This window comes from Spermophilus citellus (genome assembly GCF_964194105.1).
Source record: "Spermophilus citellus genome assembly, chromosome: 7".
NCBI lineage: Eukaryota > Metazoa > Chordata > Mammalia > Rodentia > Sciuridae > Spermophilus > Spermophilus citellus.
In genome coordinates this window covers 28,348,085-28,371,797 of record NC_138188.1, presented here as the reverse complement: position 1 = coordinate 28,371,797, position 23,713 = coordinate 28,348,085, and the positions used below count along the sequence as shown (strand labels likewise).

The 23,713-nt window shown below is 40.0% G+C and overlaps 1 protein-coding gene across 1 annotated transcript in view; it reads right to left on the bottom strand.

Moving 5' to 3' along the window:
- Positions 1-955: 955 nt before the first annotated feature.
- The window catches only part of LOC308652761 (collagen alpha-4(VI) chain-like), a gene marked incomplete at its 5' end in the record, with an annotated part of 92,639 nt that continues 69,881 nt past the window's right edge, over positions 956-23,713 (bottom strand). The window contains 10 exon segments of the mRNA XM_081300798.1: positions 956-1,136; positions 6,699-6,849; positions 6,852-6,930; positions 7,724-7,796; positions 8,810-9,493; positions 11,400-11,490; positions 20,264-20,757; positions 20,844-20,855; positions 22,246-22,282; positions 23,382-23,417. Of these exon segments, the coding sequence (XP_081156924.1) occupies positions 967-1,136; positions 6,699-6,849; positions 6,852-6,930; positions 7,724-7,796; positions 8,810-9,493; positions 11,400-11,490; positions 20,264-20,757; positions 20,844-20,855; positions 22,246-22,282; positions 23,382-23,417 (1,827 nt within the window). The 3' untranslated portion in view covers positions 956-966.

Sequence of the window (23,713 nt, the reverse complement as noted above, 5' to 3'; positions counted from 1 at the left end):
AAATGCCTGTTGTTTAAGGCACCCAGGCTATGATAATTTGTTAAGGAAGCCCAAGCTGATTAATTCATCTTACAGCAATGAATTAATTACCAATACCCAGCAGCCCTCTTCCACCTCATCCCCAAATCTGAAACCGAGTAAAAATTTAGAGGCCAGGAGAATCGAGTTGCCAAGCAAAAGAAGATCTTGCAAAACAGACACACACATACACACACACACACACACACACACACATATACACACACTCTTATCATCACTTTTTACATTGCAAAATGTTTTGTCCATGATGAATCAAAACCTTTCATTTCATCTTTGCATGGACAATGTCAGTTGTAATTGTTGAGTCACTATGTTTCCAAGGACAGAGGTCACCATATTTTAGGCCAATTGATGCCAAAGGACTGGTCCCATGGAAAAGTCATTGCTGTCTCCACTCTATCAACTGCTATGTATATCACAGGTTGCAGTCAACAGGAATCACATGCAGTCTCACCCCCAAAGATTTCATAAAGAATGCCTTTATTTATTTATATTAGGTAGTGATGATGAACTTCACATTAGACATCCCCCTCTTTGACTTCTCTATTCTCTGGTAGTCAAAAGACAAAACAATTTTCAACTCCTTTCTGAATTAGGTTTTGCTCACTACTTCCATTGATATCTATTTTGCTACATAGCCCCCCCCCAAACTTCAAGATAATTTTAGAGGTTAAGTTCAAGTTTCTCTTTCATGTGGTTCTAATTCATTTAAATGACTTTCAGAAAAGTTTCAATTATTCTTTTTAACTCTTAGAATTCAGCCCTTCTCAAGTCACAAATCATCTGACCCCAAGACCTCACTGGCAAGAAAAAAAAATTCAGGGAGCAAGAAATGTGATGTCTGTGGCCATAAAGTGGTCTTTGTCACTTAAAAGTGTCATGACACTGGCTCAATAAGGTAGAGAGACAGTAGCCATAAGACTCTGCCTAACTGGAGAGACACCAAGCTTCACATTCTTCCTTGGTTTCAAACCATCTGGCATTGCTTCCGCAGCTGCCATACCAGAACTCTTGGCAAGCCTCCTGCTTCTCACTGTAGTACCATTTCCGGATGTAATCCTGGCACTCAACTTCCATCTGATCCATGGAACGAGGACCTGAAACAAAATAAACATAGAGTTGGATTTCCTGCTTCAGCATGTCAGGAAAAGGACAATGGTGTCAGATCCAGAAATGGATCCTAGCCTTACTGCCAACTGGCTATGTGACCTTGGATCTCTGAGCCTTGCTTTCCTCAACCATAAAAGTAATATTTACTTAAAAACACATCACAAGTATGTTGTTGTCACATAACATGTGAAAGATATACTAAAGTTATAGATATTGTTTTGCATAGTACCTGGTATATGGCAGATATACCACAGACAATGTATAAATGAGTGAGTGAAAGTTTTCTAATACTAAGAACTCCTCACTTGCTTCTTTTTCTCATTTTTCAACCTTGTCAGTTCCTTGCCAAATCCCAAACCTGTCTGACCTTCAAATGACCTACACATATCCAGCTTATTTATTATTTATAGTGCTCTAACTCTTACCCAGAAGTTAAGATATTAAAAGAAAAACATGATGGTCGTGGAAAATGAAAAACATGATTAGGAATTAACAAATCACAAGAAGCAAGATCTGATATTCTCTGAATTTTAAATCAGGCACTGATTTTTCCAAGTATGTATCCCCTGCCTTCTAGGGAAAAGATATTTCTTTGGGTACACTTTATATCATATAGAAATTTACTTGTCCCAACTCTTAACACCCCCAAAAAAATCCAATCAATAAATGGGCTAAGGAGCTGAACAGACACTTCTCAAAAGAAGACATACAATAGACCAACAAATACATGGTAATTAGATAAATGCAAATCAAAACTACTCTAAGATTTCATCTCACTCTAGTCAGAATGGCAGTTATCAAGAATACAAACAACAATAAATGTTGGTGAGGATGTGGGGGGAAAGGCACACTCATACACTGCTAGTGGGACTGCAAATCCGTGCAACCAATCTAGAAAGCAGTATAGAGATTCCTTTGAAAAATTGGAATGGAACCACCATTTGATCCAGCTATCCCACTCCTTGATCTATACCAAAAAGAATTAAAATCAGCATAATATAGTGACACAGCACATCAATGTTTATAGCAGCTCAATTCACAATAGCTGAACTGCAGAACCAACCTAGATGCCCTTCAGTAGATGAATGGATAAAGAAACTGTGGTATATATACACAATGAAATATTACTCAGGATTAAAAGAGAATAAAATTATGGCATTTTCAGGTAAATGGATGGAGTTGGAGAATAACATGCTCAGTGAAGTAAGCCAATCCCCAAAAACCAAAGGTCAAATGTTCTCTCTGATAAGTAGATGCTGATCCATAATTGCGGGGTGGCAGGGCATGGGAAAAATGGAGGAACTATGACTGAGCAAATGGGAGGGAGGAGGGAGGGGGCATGGGAGCAGGAAAGATGGTGGAATGAAGATGGACATCATTACCTAGGTACATGTATGACTGCACATATGGTGCAATGCTATATCATGTACAACCAGAGAAATGAAAAGTTGTGTTGCAATTGTATCCAATGAATCAAAATGCATTCTGCTGTCATATACCTAATTAGAATAAATGAATATATAAATTTTAAAAAAGAAATGTTCTTATCCTAGATCAACTAAAGCACAGAATGCTGGCATCCTACAAAAACTTCTTGCTAGGTCTTTCAAATATCCCTGAAAAAAAAAGGCACTGTCTTCAGGAAGCAGGAGTTAAAATGCACAGGCTGTATTCCTGGAACATACCCACTAACCTCCCATTAGTATGGTCAGTACTGATGAGCCTTCTAGGAAGAACAATGAGATCTGCTGGACTCATAGGGATGAGACACACTCTTAGAGTCTGAGGAATTGATCACAGAACCATCCTATGTCAACAAGCACACTTGAATTTACCAGTGCAGGACCCTGACTCTAGAGGGTAAAAAATAACAAGCTGTGAGGACCCAGGAGAAAGAAGAGCATATACCTCTCCAAAAACTTTTTGAAATAAACTGAAAAACACAGCAGTGGTGAACTATGGCCTGTGCTCTTTCCACCATCTTATAGACTGGGGCCCACCCACCAGCTGACTGAACAAATCAAGAACTCATTGCAACAGATCAGTCCCTTTTCCAATGAGGCTCTGTACCGTTTTTCTTTAAAAGATTCACTCTTCTTTTTGGCATTGGAAACTACTGGATAGGGGCTGCTTTTCCTAGATTAAACATCTGGAGTAACACTGCCCAACCTTCTACAATGATGAAAATTTTGGAAATGATGGGAAACCTGTCCTGTTCAATACATTAGCCACCAGCACCCTCCCATGTGGATGTGGCTACGGAGTCTTTGAAATGTGGCTAATGCAACCAAGGAATTGAAATTTTATTTAATTTCAAATTATTCAAATTTAAGCAGTCATTATGGCGAGTGGTCACCATATTGGTCAGCACAATTAGAAATGAGTCCTCAATCCTTCACACTAATTATTTCTAATTAGCCTAACTCTTAGTATTCCTTAGAGTTTTAAGTTTTCTTTTACTGATATGATATGGCATTAGGGGGCCAATAAGTTTTGCCTTAAGCAATTATTGATGGCCTCTAATTTTATAATTGACATTATTTTTTACCACAAATATTAACTTTTGCCTTCTTGAATCATGCAGCAGTGGTCACAATTTTATTCAAACATATTGGTGGAATCCAGGAATAAGGGAAAGAAAAAGTGGAAGAAGAGAATTGGGCAGGTATGAATGAAACTAGTTTTGCCTGGGCTTATTCTGTCCCAGTACATATTTCTTACAATATAGCCCTACTCAAAAGGGAAAACCAAAAAAAAGATGTGTGTATTTTGAAGATAACACTGAAATCGAAAACACACAATCGAGATCATTCTGACTTCTGTGAGGAGAGATAACACTGGTTAATTCTCCACAAGTAGGTGCAGGTGCTGTGGCAGAATTTGGCTTAAGACACAGGAGCACAGAGGCAGCTATGAAAACTTAACACTACTTGGGAGCCCAGAAAGGATTCTCAGGAGAGGTATAACTTGAGCCTGGTAGTACGAGATGAGTAGGTGTGATCCAAGTGGACACTGTGGAGTGGATACAGACAGGCAGGTGAGGGTGAGCAGCAATCGAGGCTTAGAACAAAACAGAGGGCACAGGAGCAATAGGGAGTCATGCAAAGTCTAAAGTGGCATCCAGTAAGGCCCAAAGGGCCAGTGCAGAGTCTAGTCTTGGAGGCCTGTGTGTCTTACCCAGGCACCTGAACTTCATGCTAAAGACAATGGGGAACCATAGAAGAGGAATGGCATGCCCAGATTTTCCTTGGAAAATTTAATCAGGAATTGAGAATGGAGTTGAAAAGAGGGAAAGTGGGAATAAAACAAGATTGTTTAGAGAACCAGAGGTGTGAGCGAAAGGAATGAAGTCGGGTTGTGGCTTTCCATTCCTGGTCCAAGGATGGTGCATTCCAATGAACACAAAGGAGTTTACCTTTGTCTACAGCAAAATGATGATATTGTCCATAAAGCTGAGAGGGAAGAAGGTTTAAAGAGGAAGAAGGTAGTGGTCAACAGTGGCCAAGTCCCAAGCTGCTCAAGGCAATGAGGTCTGAAAGAGCCCCGGGGGTCCTTCTTGACAGTTCAGACTAGACAAGGGCGAGCTCATTTCTTCAACTGAGGGCAGGAAGGGAGAGTGTACAGAAGGGTGTACAGGAAGCTGCAGGAGGTTGCATTTGGCTCCCTTTTTTCTTTTGAAAAGAAAAGAAAAAGGCAACTGTTGAAGGAAGAGGTGTGGAAGAAGGAGCTTGGGGAGGTGATGAAGGCTTAGGATGGCCTTAGAATACTGGAGGGGGGCAGGGGAGGGGGGCAAAACTGCCCAGAGCCCAGTGAGGCAGTGGCTGAGATGTACTGGGGACCTTCAAAGCTGTGAATGGGACTGGATTCAGTGGTCATTAATCTCTCCTTCATCTCTTTGACCTTGATTTTGTGGTTCTCAGTCTCAATTGCTCAGTGGAATCACTGTTAAGTACCACACCCCACCAAAGACTCTGATTGGATTGGTTGGGGTGACTTTTTGAAGATTCACACGTGATTCTGTTATGGGCCAGGCTAGATGGACAATGACCAAACAGACTCTCCATTTTACCCTGAGTCTCCATAAGCCCCACCTCTGTACCCATTAATAGTTACCTAGCATAACATACTTGGCAACACAAAATAGCAATTCCTATACAATGTAAAATCGTTCTCTTTGCTTTCCATTTTTCTTGGGCAATGTACCTTGTCAGAGATTGATTTGTCTAGACATTAGCAACCATTCTCTAACTTGTTTCCAGGCCAGCTAAATAAAGACTAACTGGGACTTGGTGTGTTTTCTGAGCGACCTGCCCCACAACAATTCTACTGTATAGTCAAGGCTGGAAAGCACTGCTGTTATAAAAATCAACTGAGGATATTCTGTACTGAAAACATGATAATCAACAAGTTGCCCTATGCTTAATTTTTAGCCTAAGGAAGGGAATGTTACTGTACCTTCCAAGAGGGCCTATGGTTTTGTTATTTCCTTTGGATGTGTATTTGCTATTTGCTTTGTTTTGGTATCTGGGATTGACCTAGAGGTGCTTAATTACCAAGCCACATTTCCAGTCCTATATTTTTATTTTGAGACAAGGTTTGCTAAGTTGCTTAGGACCTCGCTAAATTGCTAAGGCTGGTCTTGAACTTGCAATCCCTCCGCTTCAGTCTCCTGAGTCATTAGGATTACAGGCATGCGCCACTGCACCCAGCTACTTTAGATTCTAAGCGGTAGTATATATCATGGGCATCTTAATAGCTAACTTGTATACTTACTATCTGGCAAACACAGATTATCAAGTTTTACTCTCAAAACAACCCTAGGACATAGATACTCATATAATTCCTGCTTTACAGAACAGAAAACTGAGCCACAGTGAAATTAAATAGTTCCCATAGCCACCCAGCCAAAAGCCCTCAGCTGGAGAATCATGTGGGTACATTCAAAACCTCTAAGGAAAGTATATTTACTTTATCTAAGCAGGACCAACCATACCACTCACTAATAAACTCTTTCAGCTGTCTTAGATGACATTCAAAAACATCACAGTCAAGTTCCCCAGTATCTTGTTGATCACATATAAGAAAGAACTTGTTATCTGCATAACTACAGACTGCAATTCAACACTGATGCTACATCTGTTTTAGATGGATCCAAAATGTTCCTTAAGCTTGGTCAGAACACATGGGACATCTGGTCACTTACAAAGCAGCCTGTCTATATGCAGTAGTTATTCTTCACTTCTCACTTCTGCAATAGATATTTGCATCTCTGCCACGCAGGGCAGACACTTGGTGGGTATGCCTCCATAACATGCGCTGAAATGGCTTTCTTTCAACTCCAGTTCTACAGCTTAGTGAAATTTAGCCTTTTTCTGTTTACTTAAAGTAATCCCTTTAGCCTGCATACATGAATTTTTGCATTTGTAAGGAAGATGTTATAAAAAGTCAACACTTGCATGCTAACATAATACACAGGGATGTTTTAAGAAATAAAGATTGGAAAAAAAGTGAAGCCAATTCAGGGAGCAAGAAGGTAGCTTGTTTTTTACTGTAGGCAGTGCCTGAATTTATTTCTTTTCTAGTTTCTGGTTGTGCTGGTGTTTCCTGTTCATTTTCTTCAGTGTCAAATTTGTTATTTTCACAATTTTCAAGAGCCTCTAGCTGAGTTATAGATGAGATCATGCCTTTTCTCTTTTCTTTTAGGAAAAAAAAAAGTCTGTTGCTTCAAGTGCTTCTAAATCATAAGCAAAGCCAGACATGCCAAAGTGGCACTTGGAACCCCTGTACAGAAACAATCCTTGTCAAATTGCACAGCCAGCCACAAGAACTGAGAGGTTCTTGTGTAGCAAATGATGTGGCAACACTCAACAAACTTTAGGTTTGAGCATTTCCTGAGCAATTTCATTATTGTATTTACTGTTTTCTTAGGTTTATAGACATGTTTGGACAAGCATCAAAATGATGTGTCTAGCATTTTGATTTCACCTCTGAGACATGGAATTAGATGATGCGATGATATGGTGGAACAGAGGGGGTTTTTTTTATTTTTTTGCTTCCAAACACTCATGTGCTTTTTGAATTTTTTTATGTTGGTCCTCAATCAGTCTTCTGACTGAAAGACTGAACATCAGAAAAGAAAAACTAAACTGTATCAGGGCTGTCAAGTCCAGGAGCATCCCAATGTCAGTGGTTTGGGTCAAATCAAGGACTGACTGGTATTGCCTATGACCTTTCTCTAGGGAGACAGTCTCCTGTCTGGGGCAGATGTAGGGGACAACCATAGCTTGGCCTTAAACCTATCTCTTTTTTTTTCTTTCTTTTTTTTTTTTTTTTTTTTTTTTTTTTGGTACCAGGAATTGAACTCAGGGGCGCTTAACCATTGAGCCATATCTCCAGCCCTTTTTATATTTTATTTTGAGACAGGGTCTCACTAAGTTGCTTAGGGCTTCTCTATGTTGCCAACACTGGTTTGAAGCCATGATCTTTCTGCCTCAACCTCCCAAACCACTGCGATGATAGGCATGCGTCACCTTGCCCAGCATTGACCTACCTCTTGACAGGCCTGACTGCTTACAGCAGAGTGTCCCCACGGTTTGGGCGCCTACATTCTTCAGTGAGCTCTGGGGGTGGATACTGGTTTGTTCCACCTGAAAGTAAAATTTTAAAAAAATAAAAATAAAACATAGAATTATATAAACATAAAAAAGAAAATAAATATAAAAAATTCTCTATCAAAACATAAAATAAAATAAAATGAAGCATAAAATAAAGTAAAATATAAAGTGGAACAAAATAAAATAGGTATAAAAACAAAAGCAAATAGAACATTTAGAACAAAATAAAATCCATGAAGACATAAAGTCAAAAAGATGTAAGAGGGATGCAAATGAAGCATGAGACAAATATAAAAGTAAACAGAAATAAAACAATAAAAATAAAATACATAGCAAACAAAATAAAAGCATAGAATGCCTCCAATCTCATAAATAATATAAGATCACAACATAAAAGAATACAATCTAATATAATAAAACATAAAAAATAAAATAAAATTAAAACAAGATGAGAAAAATGATTCTTTCAGCCTGCTTCTCCCTCAAAGGATCACTAAACCCTAAACCAACTATTAACATTCTCTCCACCACTCCCTGCAAAGATAAGGAATCTAAGGTGCAGACAGCAGAGTGGTTCATTGACTTTTCTAGGATCACAGAACTCAACTAATGGCAGAGTTAGGACTAGAACTAATTCATTGATTTTTTTTTTTGCACCTCTCAAATTGGAGAGGCACAAATGCCATGTCTGTACTTCTAAAATGTCCATCAAACTCCCTTTATTCCTTCAGTGATGAAGGAGCTGATGTCCCTTACAGCCCCCAGTGAGATGTCACACTTGCTTATAAACTGAGAAACTCACGTCTCCCAGGAAGTGGGGCAAGAAGTCCTCACATTTTACAATGAAGCACCTGCACATGAGTTGTTTTGAATCATGCACTGGAAGACCAAGAACAAAAAACACCTGGAAATATGACCAGGATTGCTGGGCTGCACATAACCCAACATCAAGAAGGTGCCATGGGCATCTACCTGCCCAAATGCCAGGTTTTATAAGTACCTCTCCCGCACCCACCTAATATATCCAGGATTCAGGGAATGCTCACTTTTTAGGAGGTTCAGGAAGGCCCGTATGAATCCCCTGGCGTAGGCTACCTCTGGTTCTGAAACTCCCTCCAAGCGCAGCAGGTGCTGCTCAGAGGGGGCGCTGGCCACATGGGACAGCTCCACTAGCTCATGAGCCCCCACACCAGAGCCCAAGGCCAACACAAACAGGGTGATGCCCATGCACTTGGCTTCTTGGGACAAAGTCCTTAGCTTCTCCTTGTCCCAGCTGCTTGTCTCGCTGGCCACAATGGTGAAGAGGACACGCACCCTCCGCGGCAGCGGGGCCACCAGGAGCACTTTCTCCAGCGTCCATTCTAGAGCGTGGCCCAAGGCAGGGAGTCCCTGCAGCAAGTGGCCCGCGGCCTCCTGGACCTGTCTCTGCATCTGTGTCCGGTGGCCATAGGAGGTCAGGTTGAAGCCCTCAAGCACAGGGGATCGACCCATGCCAGGCCTGAAGCCTGGAGTAGTGTGTGTCACTAGAGCCACACGCGCCCCCTGAAGGGACATGCTCGGCTGAGCAGCCACCTCCAGATCTTCAAGCACAGCATCCACGAGATGCAAAGCCCCACGGTATATGTCAATTTCCACGTCTTGGGAGCTGTCCACCACGAACACCAAGTCCATGTCCACTGCCTGGGGCCCAGGCCCTCCTGGCCCACATTCTGGGTCTGGCTGGCACTTGTCTAGGAAGGAAGTACAGGGAAAAGCTGAGGTTAAACCATGCATCCTTTTCTTTTCCAATGCATACCTTGTTGTATCCTTAACAAGGACATCTGCTGCTGAGCTATTAGCCACACATTGGACTGACATGGCAACCGTATGACCCATTATTCAGAAGAAAGAATGGGGGCTGGTTGCATATTTAGTGTGTTCAACCAGTAGGCCCTCTTGCTTCTTAATCTCTGGGCTCACAGATATCATTCCCCTTTTCCCCTATATAAAAAAGAATTATAGGTGAATTGTTTATTGACTTAATCAGCAGTAATGATGTTTGAGAAACTACCTGCAAAACACTGATTACTAGAGCTGGGAGTAGCCTGAACAGCTCTATGAGATTGCCATTTTTACATGTTAAAAAAATCGAATATAGGCAAATTTAAATGACATGATCATAGTTCTCAAGCTGGTTCAGCATCATAATAGTACATAGAATTTTTTTCTTTTTTAATATAGATTCTGAGATTCTATCCCCACCAAGATTCTGGTTTGGTAGGGCTGGGATGAAGCTCAGAATATGTAACTGATATTACCTCGGGTACTCTGATGAACAGTGTTGTTGCAGCAGGCATTCTTAACCTGGGGGCTATGGTCTCCCAAGGGGTCTGTAAACCAGGATGGGAAAAATTACATCTGTATTTGACTACCTCTATTGAAATGAAATTTAGCATTCCCTTTCATTATTCATAAAGGTAGCATAGTGCTATAATACTAGGAATTTGGACACCAATAGAAACCACTGATATTCCCACACCATATGTTGGAAAAGTTCAATATTATATAAACTCATCACTACCTTAAAATAATAGTTATTAGAACTTCTGCTAGGCCTTTCCACCTAATATGCTAATAAAGAAACACATTAAAAATATACTTAAAATGTAATATTTTAATAGAATACTATTCATCCATTAAAAAAAAAACGGAAATTCTGTTATTTGTGACAACATGGATGAATTTAGAGGACATTACTCTAAGTGAAATAAGCCAGACCCAGAAACAAATACCACAAGATCTCACTTATATGCAAATTCTAAAAATGAACCAGACTGTCTGGTTCAATCTGGGTCTAACCCCGCATGTGACCTTGGACAAATTACTTAGTTTCCCCAGAAGCCTGTTTTCTTATCTGTCAAATAGAAATAATGATGATAATATTGCCTATTTTATGAGGCTGTTTGTGAGGTTCAAATGAAAAATTGAGTCGATGTACATTATATGTATGTGCTCAGAACAAGCCATAGTAAGAGCTCAATCAATCCCATCTAGGTTGATGTTTCTACAAGAGAGGTAACTGAAACCCAGAGAGGTGATTTGCCAATGAAATGATGGATGTGAGAGCATTTCATTAACTGTGCCATACTCTACAAATGGCAGTTACTGCATTTAACTTAACCAACTTATCAGAGCCAAATCTCTCATGGCAGTGCTAGGTCTTCCCATGGATCAGGTAGAAGGAGCAATGAAATCACCTACTCTGCCCCTGGGCACAGTGGATAGGATTGGAGCTCTGTACTTGTAGGCATACATGAGTTTCAACAAAACATTCTCTCTAGCACAAGCGAGGGTGTGAGATGCAATGACAGAGGCTGGGAAGCAAGAGAGAATTAATGACTGGCCATCAAAAGGGGTCAAGCACAACTCAGCCCTGATGCCTGTGACCACACAGGAATGCAGTGTTTGTGCCTCTTAAGACAATTCTGACTTCCTAAGAAAAACTGGAAATCCAAACATCAGAAGAAATTCCCAGATTTTAGGATGCTGAGAATGCTGAGTAAATGCACATCTGCACAACAGATCTGGCCTGTGGCCACCAGTTAATTCCCTCTGTTCTAAATACATCAGTTGGATCAGAAGGCTGCCCTGGCTTACCATAGCAGAGAGTACAGTGGGCCATGTGCTCTACATCCTGCTGGTGCTCAGTCTCCCACACAAACAAATGAAATCTGCTGGCTCCATCCATCTAATCCAAACACACATATACATGTTTATGATTAGCTGGATTAAATTTCAGACCATGTTCTTCATGGTGTTTTTCACCATTCAAATGACATTTTAAAAGAATATATAGTTATATAAATATATACACATAATTGGGCATTATATATTATAGCTACTTATAGTGTTTAATGTTATATACCATAATTCTAATATTTAATATTACATGTTAAAATATATAATGTTTATATATTACAGCTAGTTAGGTACTAAAATAATACCCTAGTTCTAACCTGGAGATTTGACTATCAGTGTAAGTATATATGAACCATGAGTCTTCAGACTGCTCGTATGCATAAAGCTCAGCCCAATGTCATGTCGTGTCAGAACATGAGGGTTCAATCATTTAAAAATTCCATCAATCTTTGTTAACTGTTCACAGTATGTAGGATGCAGTGTGGTAGGAGCTATTGAAAAAGAGGTAGTCATATACCATTAGAATAGAAAGAGGTTGATACTGTTAGAGAGGCCCCTCTAGAATATTTCTGGTCTTCAGAGCTAGAGCATTCCTGGTGTTCAGTGTTAGAAGAAATAGAGATGGCAAATCTGTTTCTCTCTTCCTACTTCACCTTTCTAAGTATGATTAATTTAACAACCAATAACAAGGCTTAAAAACAAAATATAATATAATAATAATAAATTCGGGGCTGGGGATGTGGCTCAAGTGGTAGCGCGCTCGCCTGGCGTGCGTGCGGCCCGGGTTCGATCCTCAGTACCACATACCAACAAAGATGTTGTGTCCACCGAGAACTAAGAAAAAATAAATAAATATTAAAAATTCTCTCTCTCTCTCTCTCTCTCTCTCTCTCTCTCTCTCTCTCTCTGTCCCCCACTCTCTCTTAAAAAAAAAATAATAATAATAATAAATTCAACAGGATCCATGAGATAACAATTCTTTTTTCTTCCTTGGGCCACAACCAGACTACATTTCCCAGCCTCCTTTGCAAATCACTGTTACATGGCTGCAGTCTAGCCAATGGAATGTAGGTGGAAGTGATGTATGTCATTTTTGATGCATGATAGTCCATTGCTCCCTGTACCCTCATCTGCCAGGAAGACAGAGGATCCATAAAAAGATTTTGAGGCCGTAGGCTATAATGAGATCACTGATTGAAAGATCTCAGATCCTTAGACAAAGCTACAAGCTGCAAAACAGCTCTCTGCCATGACACCCATACATTCATTCATTCATATCTGCTTGTAAAGATGGCAGAAAAAAAATCTTTTATGGTGTTAAGACTAGGGGATTAATGTAAGACTTTCACCTCATGACAAAACTAGAAATGCTTTCAGATTCTTTCTGTTAGGACCTGAGGTGTGGATTGCAAAGAGGTAACCACCTACACTTAGCCATGTCCATCTTTTAATCTACTCCCTATCAAAGCACATAGGATGGCGCACAACTGAGGGTCTGCTCCTCCTCCTCCTTCATCCTTGGTCAAGAACAAGCAGGTTCTGGGCCCTCCTCTGGGTAGCAAGGTGCGGAGGAGGTGAAGATGTTGCCTCAGGCCTCAAGGAGATTAACAGTCAAGAGTTACTTTAGAAAAGAATATTCTGTAATATATACTCATTACAGAGCGCTTCCCTCTCTGTGTTCATGGCTGCAGCATATCCCAAACATTGTCTTTCAGAGTGAGCTTACTTGAAGGGAATGTCCTAGTAGGGAAAGAAACAAGAAGAGCTGAATGTGTATTTATCTAATGGAACACCAAAATCCATGGGATCATTGCTAGTTTCTCAAGAAAAAAAGGCAAAAGTAAACTTAAATTCTGCTTTTTCCCTGACTTAGACATTGAAATCAACCAAACAGCTAGGACATAAAAGTCCTAACAAGCTGCAGAGAGATACGACAGTGACGTGACCACACATTCGAAGGGCTTAAACCCTAAGGGAAAGGCACACAAAGGACTTTCAAGAAGAAAAAAGTTCCGAGAATATATTTTAAGAAAACAGAAAGAAGAAATTCATTTTAAGGCCAGGGCTAGAGGAGACCCTATTACTTTTTATGAGGATAATGGCATCTGGGACTTTTGAGAGCATGAGTAGGGTACTGAGCTGAAAAAAGAAGCAGGAAAAAGCATTCCAGTGTGTGAAGGAATGGCATGTACAAAGACCCAGAAGGGGACACTGGTTATCTCTCCAGTTCTGCTCAGTGCCTCCGCTTCTCACATATTACAGAACATCCTCTTCCAATGTGCATCTGCAGAGCACATTTGAAACCTGAAAGTCATGGATACAAGGAAGAAGCTGGCAGAAAGAAGGAGTGCACAGGTGCCAGCATTCGATAATCAGATCTATTCCACATGGTCATCAGATCCAAGTATGGACTGAACCAAACAGACTTCATTAATTACCCAAGGACTAAACATTGTCCACAGGGTTATGACACTTGCTAGCTTTACTGGAAATCACAGGAAGCAATTTGGAAGGCTTCTGAAACCAGTATCTATGGCAATGTGCCAGGAGAAATGAGGAGGCTCAGATCACCCTAGGAGCTTCAATTTTTTCCCAGAAGTTGTGGAAAAATACTGAATTCACACCAAAAATAAATAAATAAATAAATAAATAAATAAATAAATAAATGACCCAATCAATAAACGAGCTAAGGAACTGAGCAGACACTTCACAGAAGAAGAAATACAACAGATCAACAAATATATGAAAAAAAATGTTCAACATCTCTAGCAATCAGAGAAACGCAAATCCAAACCAAGATTTCATCTCACACTAGTCAGAATGACAACTGTCAAGAACACAAGCAACAGGGGCTGGGGTTGTAGCTCAGTGGTAGAGTGCTTGTCTATCGTGAGTGAGCAACTGGGTTCAATGCTCAGCACCACATAAAAATAAATAAAAATAAAGGCATTGTGTCCACCTACAACTAAAAAATATTTTTAAAAAATATACAAGCAACAGTAAGTGTTGGTGAGGATGTAGGTGAAAAGATACATTGCTTTGGGACTGCAACCACTCTGGAAAGCTATAAGTATAGAGATTCCTTAGAAAACTTGGGATGAAACCACCATTTGACCCAGCTATTCCACTCCTTGGTCTATACCTAAATGTCTTAAAATCAGCATACTACAGTGATATAGCCACATCAATGTTTATAGAGCTCAACTCACAATAGCTAAACTGTGGAACAACCTAGATGCTCTTCAACAGATGAATGGATAAAGAAACTGTGGTATATATACACAGTGGAATATTACTCAGCCTTAAAGAAGAATGAAATTATGACATTTGCAGGTGAATGGATAGAGTTGGAGAATATCATTCAAAGTGAAATAAGCCAATCCCCAAAGAATCAAAGGCCAAATGTTTTCTCTGATATGTGGATGCTGATCCATAATGGCAGGGGAGAGCAAGGGAAGAATGAAGGAACTTTGGGCAGAGGGGAGTGAGGGGAGGTAAGGGGGCATGGGGTGGGAAAGATGGTGGAATGAGACCAACATTATTACCCTATGTACATGTATGATTGCACAAATGGTGTGACTCTGCATTGTGTACAACCAGAGAAATGAAAAGTTGTGCTCCCTTTGTGTACAATGAGTCAAAATGCATTCCGCTGTCATGTATAACTAATTAAAATAAATAATTTAAAAAGATATATTATTTTAAAATCACAGGAAACATGGGCAAAGTAGTTTATAAAATGCAGAATGTGGATGATCTTTAAAGTAGTATGAGACTGCAAGCAAATTCAAACATGCCTTCCTAATCTGTACAAATTCATACTTCTCTTTCTTTGAGGAAATTCATGGAAGAAGTTATTGGCAGCACTAATGGATTAGATATCAGGAATTTGAGTCCTAGTCCTTATGTGCCATATTTGACCTTGGAGAAGCTTCTGGCTTCAGTTTTCTCGTGACAGAGTTTTAGGGTAGGAGTCAATGCCACTGAGTTCTCTTTCTGCCCCAACACAGGCTGGTCCTCAGTTACTGTTTCTGTAGTGGCCTCTTCTTCAGGACAGAGCATCACCTTTTCTATTCTAAGCAACTCAGAGCACATAACCTTTCTGTTGCTCTGCTTGCTGGAAAACTGCTAAATTAAACTGAATTTTAATAGATAGAGAACTTTATTTTTTTCAGTACTGGGGATCGAACCCAGGGGTGCTTAACTGAGCCAATTCCCTAGCTCTTTTTATTTTTTATTTTGAAACAGAGTCTTGCTAAGTTGCTTAGGGCCTCACTAAGTTGCCAAGGCTGGCTTTGAACTCATGATCTTTCTCCTGCCTTGCCTCAGCCTCCCAAGCCTCTGGGATTACAGGCATGGACCACCACACCTGGAAGAACTTTCATTTTTAACTTTTCTTAGGAACATTAATTTTATAATCATGATTAACATTTTGAACTGTTCTTGCAAAAGAATTGTGGGCATGACTACACAAAAGCCCAATGGAAATCCACAAGGAAACTGATTCAGTAATAGATGCATCTGTACCAAGTTGTCATTTATAACTATATAATTACTCAGACTTTGGACTTGCCAACACAGTCTGTCACTGATAATTTAGACAAGATACTTCCTGAGAAAGCTCAAGCAAAGAAATAGTGTGGGAAGGAATTCCAGTATGAGGAGAGGAGAAAACTGGCCCTGTGATTCCTACTTCAAACTCGCATCAGCATCAGAGAAGGAAATCTCAAAAATAGAGTACCTAAAACATAATCCAAGAGATCTGCTTGAAGCTCAAAGCTTTACTATCATTTAACCAGCACCATGGTAATTCCCACAACCAAGTTCATTCCTAAATGTCTGACTGTGGCTTGTTAGGACCAGTTGTTATACTAAAGACAGGAGGATCTTGAGGGATGAGGATAGGGCACAGGGGTTTGCATTAACAAACACTTTGTTTAATAGACAGACATTTTCTCAAAGGATACAAGGACAATCCTCCAACCTCAACCCCCAATATTAAAGGACTCCCTATGAGCCCTGACCTAGAGAGACCCAGGGCTTATTAGCTTGATGCTTCAGCTCCTATACTAAGCTGCCAGAGACCATTCCTGGGACTGAGTTGGGCGAAGCTCTTGGCTTAGAAAGATGGAAATAAAGGGGAAGAAGAAAATGCTAGGGAGGAGTATTTGCCTTGGACAGAGGATAAACTAGCCAGACCCTAAGGAGTTAGAACTAACATGAAATTGAAGTAAGGGCTTGGAAAACAAGGAGAGAACCCTGGAGAAAGTAAGGAGAAGGAAACAGACACAGAGAGAAAAGAACATAGCCACATAACCTGTGCCTGACCCAAGGAGAATGAGTACAACAGTTTTGGCTCCTTCCAGTTGGCATGGTGCCACCAAAGACTACCACGAAGAAGCCAACTCTTCCTGGACTCCCCAGCAAGTATTAGGATCAGCACTGGGTTGAGGGTGTTGGGTGGAAAAGTAGGGCTTAGGAATAAGCCATAGTAGAATGTGAATTCCAGAACTGCATAGCTTAGAACAAGTCACTTGCCCCCTGACCTTCACTTACCTCATCTGGGAAGTGCAAATTATCATTATTAACTTGCAGGACAATTATAAGTGTGTTAGACCAACAACAGTCCTCAAATCTTAATATTCATGCAAACCCTCTAAGGATCTCGATATAAATGCAGATTGTGATTGATTAGATTGCAGGCAAAGCTTGAAACTTAACATTTCTCACATGGGTGATGCTACTGTTACTGGTCCAGAGACCACAGTTTGAGTAGTGAGGGGCTCAGACGACAAGGCATGGAAATCAAGAAGCAAGCAGCACAGTAGCTGGAAATTCAAAGGTGCTCGTCAAACGGAAGCTATTTGATTTAATAAATCCTGAGCAAAGGGCACTCTTAAGGACCTCAACATGGTAATATAATGACCTACGTTGAACATACACACAGGAAGTGTCAGGTGCCCCTATAGGCAATAACTCTCATAATCCTTACAACAAATCTATGAGTTTATGCCTATTTTACAGGGGAATAAATTGAGGTTCTGGGGCCAAATAACATGCTCAGATTACATAAGGGAAAAAGCTAGGGTTTGAAGTCTCATTGCCTATTTCCTTCCCCATCTCACAGAACCAGGCTTTAGGGTATTAAGAATCTAATGGAGAATGTAGCAGCCACAGGTAGTATCAACTTTTCTAAATTCTAAAATTTATACCCAAAATTTTAAATATTAAACCAAAGTTTTTCTTTGGCCTTCCTTTTAATGTTTTCATCTTTTAGCTTTCATTTTCAAACTTTAAAGCTTTTTTTTAAGTCTCCTATGATAGCCAGCACCCCATTCCTTGGATTTATTAAGAGAAATACACAGGAATATTAATAGGCCAGTTCCTAGCTCATAGTGTTATTGTAAAGATAACATGCATTAACATGGCAAAAGAACTTAGAACATCTAAAGTCTCTTTCTTCTCCTATTTTTGAATTTTGAATTCAAAATCTCATTGCTAAAGGAAATTCCAGACTTTGAACAACTATTTAACTGCTCTGTGTCCCTGTTTTGTTCTCTGAAAAATAGGCTCATAATACCACTTATCTCATTGGGTTGTTGTGAGGATTAAATAAACCAAGTAAAAGCCTGGATATTTATCCGAAAGAACTAAAATCAGCCTACTCTAGGGACAAGTGCACACCAATGTTTATAGCAGCACCATCCACAATAGTCAAGTTATGGAACCAGTCTAAGTGCCCATCAGCAGATGAATGGATAAAGAAAATACGGTGTATACACACACAATGGAGTTCTATTCATCCATAAAGAAGAATGAAATTATGTCATTTATTGGCAAATGGGTGGAACTGGAGAACATCGTGCTAAGGGAAATAAATTGGACTCAGAAAGTCAAAGGTTGATTGTTTTCTCTCATATGCAGAACATAGAAAAAGGAGAACTTGTGACTATATCACAATGCCTTCCAATATTATATATAACCAATTTTAAAAAATAAAGAAATAGAAGACCAACTGAGTAGAGAAAGGAAATCAGGAGAAGGGCTATAACAAGAGGGCTATCACAGTGAACAAGAAACTCACTCTGATTTTAACTTTGTTTCTCAATCCAAGATATTTCATCCATCCTTCCTGGCAGTTTGCAAGCTGTCACAAGTTTATCTATTGATTCTTAGAAGCATATTCACAGCTGTGTCAACAAAATCTCTCACCTATCACTTTTGCTGCACACACTCCATCTTAAGAGAAAATTAAATGGTCTGGCACAGCTGAATTCATTAGCTCTTAAGTTGAACCATATGACATTTCCATTTTCTCAGGTTGAAAACGGTCAAATATTGGCAATGTCACCTGGTTTAAAGCAGCCTGAAATCTCTTAAGAAGACAAACACCCTTCATTTTGATTAATCATCCCAGATATTCCAGAAGAATATACGGCAATAGGGTCCCTACTAAGACCCCCCTCCTCCCTGCAGACACAGCAATCTCTGGGGAATTCACGTTAGAAAAGGTGAATTTTAGAGACTAGATAAATGAGTAAGTTGTGGAACATACATATGTAGAAATACTGCACAGGAATAACAAAGAACAAATCACCCATATACACAGCATGGATGAACAAAGGAAGAAGTCAGGCACAAAAGAGTATGTGCTGCACATTTCAATTTATATGTAGGTCTAGAACAGGTTAAAAACAACTATCTGACTGTGATACAAATCAGAAGAGTAGTTACCCCGGAGTGTGTGAGTGTCCTCTATCTGAAACCACATCTTGGTAACAGGAGAATAAACATATAAAAATCCATCTCTGTGTGTGTGCATAAAATCACTGCACCTTTTCTACTTTTTTAATAAAATACATATGTTATATCCTAGTTGTTATGCTTTACATGGGCGGTGTCCCCCAAAAGCTCATATGTGAGACAATGAAGGAAGGCTTAGAGGTGAAATTATTGGGTTATAAGAGCCTTAACCTAATCAGTGTGTTAATCCACTGATATGGATTAATGGAGTGGTGACTGTAGGCTGGTAATATATGGCTGGAGGAGGTGGGTCATCAGAGGGTGTGCCTTTGGGATATATATTTGGAAAGGTGACCATATTCTCTCTCTCTCTCTCTCTCTCTCTCTCTCTCTCTCTCTCTCTCTCTCTCTCTCTGCTTCCCAGTAAGGTCCTGAGCTGCTTTTCTTCCATTATGATGTTCTGCCACACCTCAAGCCCCAAGGAATGGAGTCGGCCATCTACAGACTGAGACCTCTGAAACCATGAGCCCCAAAATAAACTTTTCCTTCTCTATGTTGTTCTTGTCAGACTTTTTGGTCCCAGCAGCAAAAAGCTGACTAAAACACCATTTTAGGAAAAAAAAAAAAAAGAAAGGAAGAAAGTTACAGTCTGTGACCCCAATGATACAGTTTAGCATAGTGGTTAAGAACACCCCTGAAAGTAGATAATATCCGTCCTTCCATTAGCTAGATATCTGACTATCGATGATATACTGAACCTCTCTAAGCTTCAGATTTATTATTCCCAACATGGAGGTAAATAATAACACCTACCTCTAGAGCTTTGGGGGGTCACTGAGTAAGATAATATCTATGAGACCCATAGCACAGAACAGGTGCTCAGGAACTGCCAGCCAGTACTAGGAGTAGCCCTGGCAATAGGGTCTATACTGAGACCCCTCACTCCTTGCCTCCACAGTCATCTCTTGGAAATTCTTCCCCTGAACAACTCTCATTCCTCAAGTGATCCTTGGTGGAGAGGTAAGAACCAGGTGCCAACTCCGTGAACCCCACCCGTCACCAATCCCCCACCCACTTACCAGTAGAGCATCTGGAAGGTTGTGCTCCTCTGTGAAGGTGATGATCACAGTTGTGACGTCCACTGCGCTGAGCTCCAGCATGGCTGTGCTGACGGCAACTGTGTCACAGGCCCCGCCCGCCTGGAAGAACACAGCCACCTTCCTCAACAGGATGCCAGGGCGCACACGTTTGAATACATGTCTTGCCACAAACCTCATGGCAGCCCCAAGGTTCCTGTGGCCAGAGGACTGTATCAGAGGGATTTTCCTAACAGCCTGCAGAAGGGCAGGCTTCCCCTTGTAGTCTGAGAATCGAACCAGATAATCTGTTCTGACATTGTAGGAAACAATGGCCACTCGGGCACCCATTGGGCAGTGACTCTCACTTATTTCCAACTTCATCAACAAAGATAATAAAATGTCTCTCATCCTCTCAAAATCCAGCTGGGAGGTATCATTTGACATGTCCACGGCAAAGGCCACTTCAGTCGGGAACACTGGGCATTTATGAACACCTTGACACAAGGGAGACACAGACTTAAGATATTGTGTAACATCTCCAAACAGGTGAGGATTTAAGTGAATAAAGACTATAATTTACCTGTGGAGCAAGCTGGAAGGCAATTAATTTTGGAGAGACAAGAAGATTATTAGTTTATACAGACAGTGGCATCTTTTCCATGTGTTTCAATATGAAAACCTCCCCTCCCAGCAATTCAAGCAGTACCTTCTAGACTCCTGCTGAGTATATTTCCCAGCATCTACTCTCCCTTTTCTCTAAGGTAACAGAACCCCACTTTCTGACTGGGCATATGGCTGCCTGGAACAAAGACCACATTTTCCAGTGGGGTAACCCTCTTATTAAATTCTGCATAACAGAGTAAGAAAATTAGTATGTACCAAGTATCCTGCTCCTTTCCCTTCCTTTCCCACTGATTGAAATATAGATATGATGGCTAGAGCCTCACAATCTGCTTGGACCATGGGGTGGTTTGGGGGATAGGGTGTAAACACACATACACAACACAATAACAGAATAAGAAAATATAAGGTGTCAGGCATGGGGGTGCACACTGGTAATCCCAGAGATTCAAGAGACTGAGGCAGGAGGATTGCAAGTCAGATGCCAGCCTCAACTGGCAACTTAACAAGACCCTGTCTCAAAATAAAAAACAAAATGGGCTGGGGATGTATACTGGGGTGCTCAGTTTAGAGCACCCCTGGGTTCAATCTTCAGTTTAAGAAAGAAAGAGGAGAGAGCGAGGTGTGGGGAGGAATACAGAAACTGTATCCCTCAATACCATGGGGCTCCACAGGCAACCCACACTGACAACTTCCGGGCTTTGATTTGAGAAATACATTCGTCTAGTGTTACTGAGGATAACAATAGTCTCATTCAAGTGAAATTAAATCTCATACATTGAGCCATTCTGAAACTACATATATGTATATATACACATGTATATATAATTTATATGTAATACATAGAATATAAACTCCACATATTATATACCAAGGTACATATACAAGTAATATATTCTTGTGGAAATTTTTCAAATTATCCTTAATCCATCCATACATGTAAATATATATGTGTGTATAAATGAATAAATAATTATTCTTTTTTATTTCCTAAAGCTTGGAGCTTAGTATATGTTCCATTCTGAATCATCTTTCACTTAGTACATGGTGATTTTTTCATCACTACATTTAGAGCCATATCATCTATTCTACTATCTAGCTGCCCCATAAATTCTTCGGCCAATAGCTCCTTCATAGTTGAATTGGTATGTCTTTCAAACCACTTCACTTTGAGATCATGCTGGAAAAGATTATTTACCCAAAGGGGGACTGAACCCAACGTGTTAATTTGTAAGAACTTTTCATGATAGAAAAGCCCCTTCCAAGCCTCAGTCAAATCCTCAGGGGACATTAGCCCCCAATCCTTGACCTATTCCCACTTCACATACTGGCTCCTTTTGAGTGTTTTCCAAATAACTTACGGCAGTTTTCTCGAATGAAATCAACAATTTCACAAGGCTGTTAGAAAGATGGAAAGAGACAGGGAAAGGAAATAAGAATTTAATTTGAAAACATATTTTTCTTCACTCCTGTGGCTTAGAAATGTCATGTGGATGTTATCAGAGCTTTTTAATCTACAACAGAAAACTCAAAAATTATTAGAGCCAATGAAACTATCCAACAATTCCATTTCTGGATCCAGTAGATAATTTAAAACATTTAAAAGATTTTATACACAATATAATGAGATAGATAGATAAGCCATACTATGTTTTTTTTTTTAAATCTACATCACAAACAACGGGATCAAACCTGATTTTGAAGTTGAAATTCAGAAATCTCAGCGGAGATTGAAGAGAAATGCTTTCAGTGCTTGGATCTCTCTATTAGCAATTCCTGTAATACTTCTCTAGAATGATTGACAAGATAAGTATCCTACTATTTCTCCTAGTAATTCTGCTTCTTCCTTTGAACCCTTGTTCTTTTTAAAAAAAAATGTTTATTTTTTAGCTTTAGGTGAACACAATATCTTTATCTTACATTTATGTGGTGCTGAGGATCCAACCCAGTGCCTTGTGCATGCTAGACAAGCGCTCTACCACTGAGCCACAACCCTCGCCCCATGAGCCCTTGTTCTTTGCCCTGTTCTACCCTCAACCCCAGATCCCACCACTTCCTGTCCTCCGTTGTCTCCATAGCCCCACTCCCTACCTATTAGTTTTTGTGTACTTGGGAGATGAAAAATCATAACTTTTGAGATTGTTTGAAGTGTACCAGGAGGCACAACAGCCTGTACCATACTGTGTGTTGACTTACAAACAATTGGTAAGCAATGTTTGAGCTTCATAGAAAGGTATACTGCACAAAGATAGTAGCCTCAGAGTTTTTCCTTTCACATCAACTGATGTTACTCAAAAAACATCGAGACTCCTTGCTGAATTTAAATATTCTTTTTTTTACTCAGTTATAACATTGCAAAGTCTATAAACAAACTACTAGCAGAATTTGTAAAAAATAATCTAAAGAATCTTTAGGATTAATTGATTGCCATTTGGGGAAACTGAAAATCTTTATGTTCTGAAAAAATTAAAGTTTATAATTAAAAATCTTCACCTACCATCATGTTCACCAAACCTTTGGGTCCCTTGATGCCCTGAAAAGAACAGACACTTGGATTTAAAACAAAAATTCTGATATCTAACACATTCTTCTCCAGAGCTGACAAAAGATACTATGAAAGTTCACCACCATACATAGATAGCCATTCACTCCTAGCCCTAGGATTCTGTCTGACTCCTTAAAGCAAGCCAGAGTGCCTAAGAAGTATGTCCCAGACTTCAGAGTATGGGAAGTCCACACAGATGGCACATAAAGACTCTTAGCATTTTGCAACCAAGCTGTAGCTCAGGATCAAATTCAGGAAAAGTTCATTCAACATCCCAGGTCTGT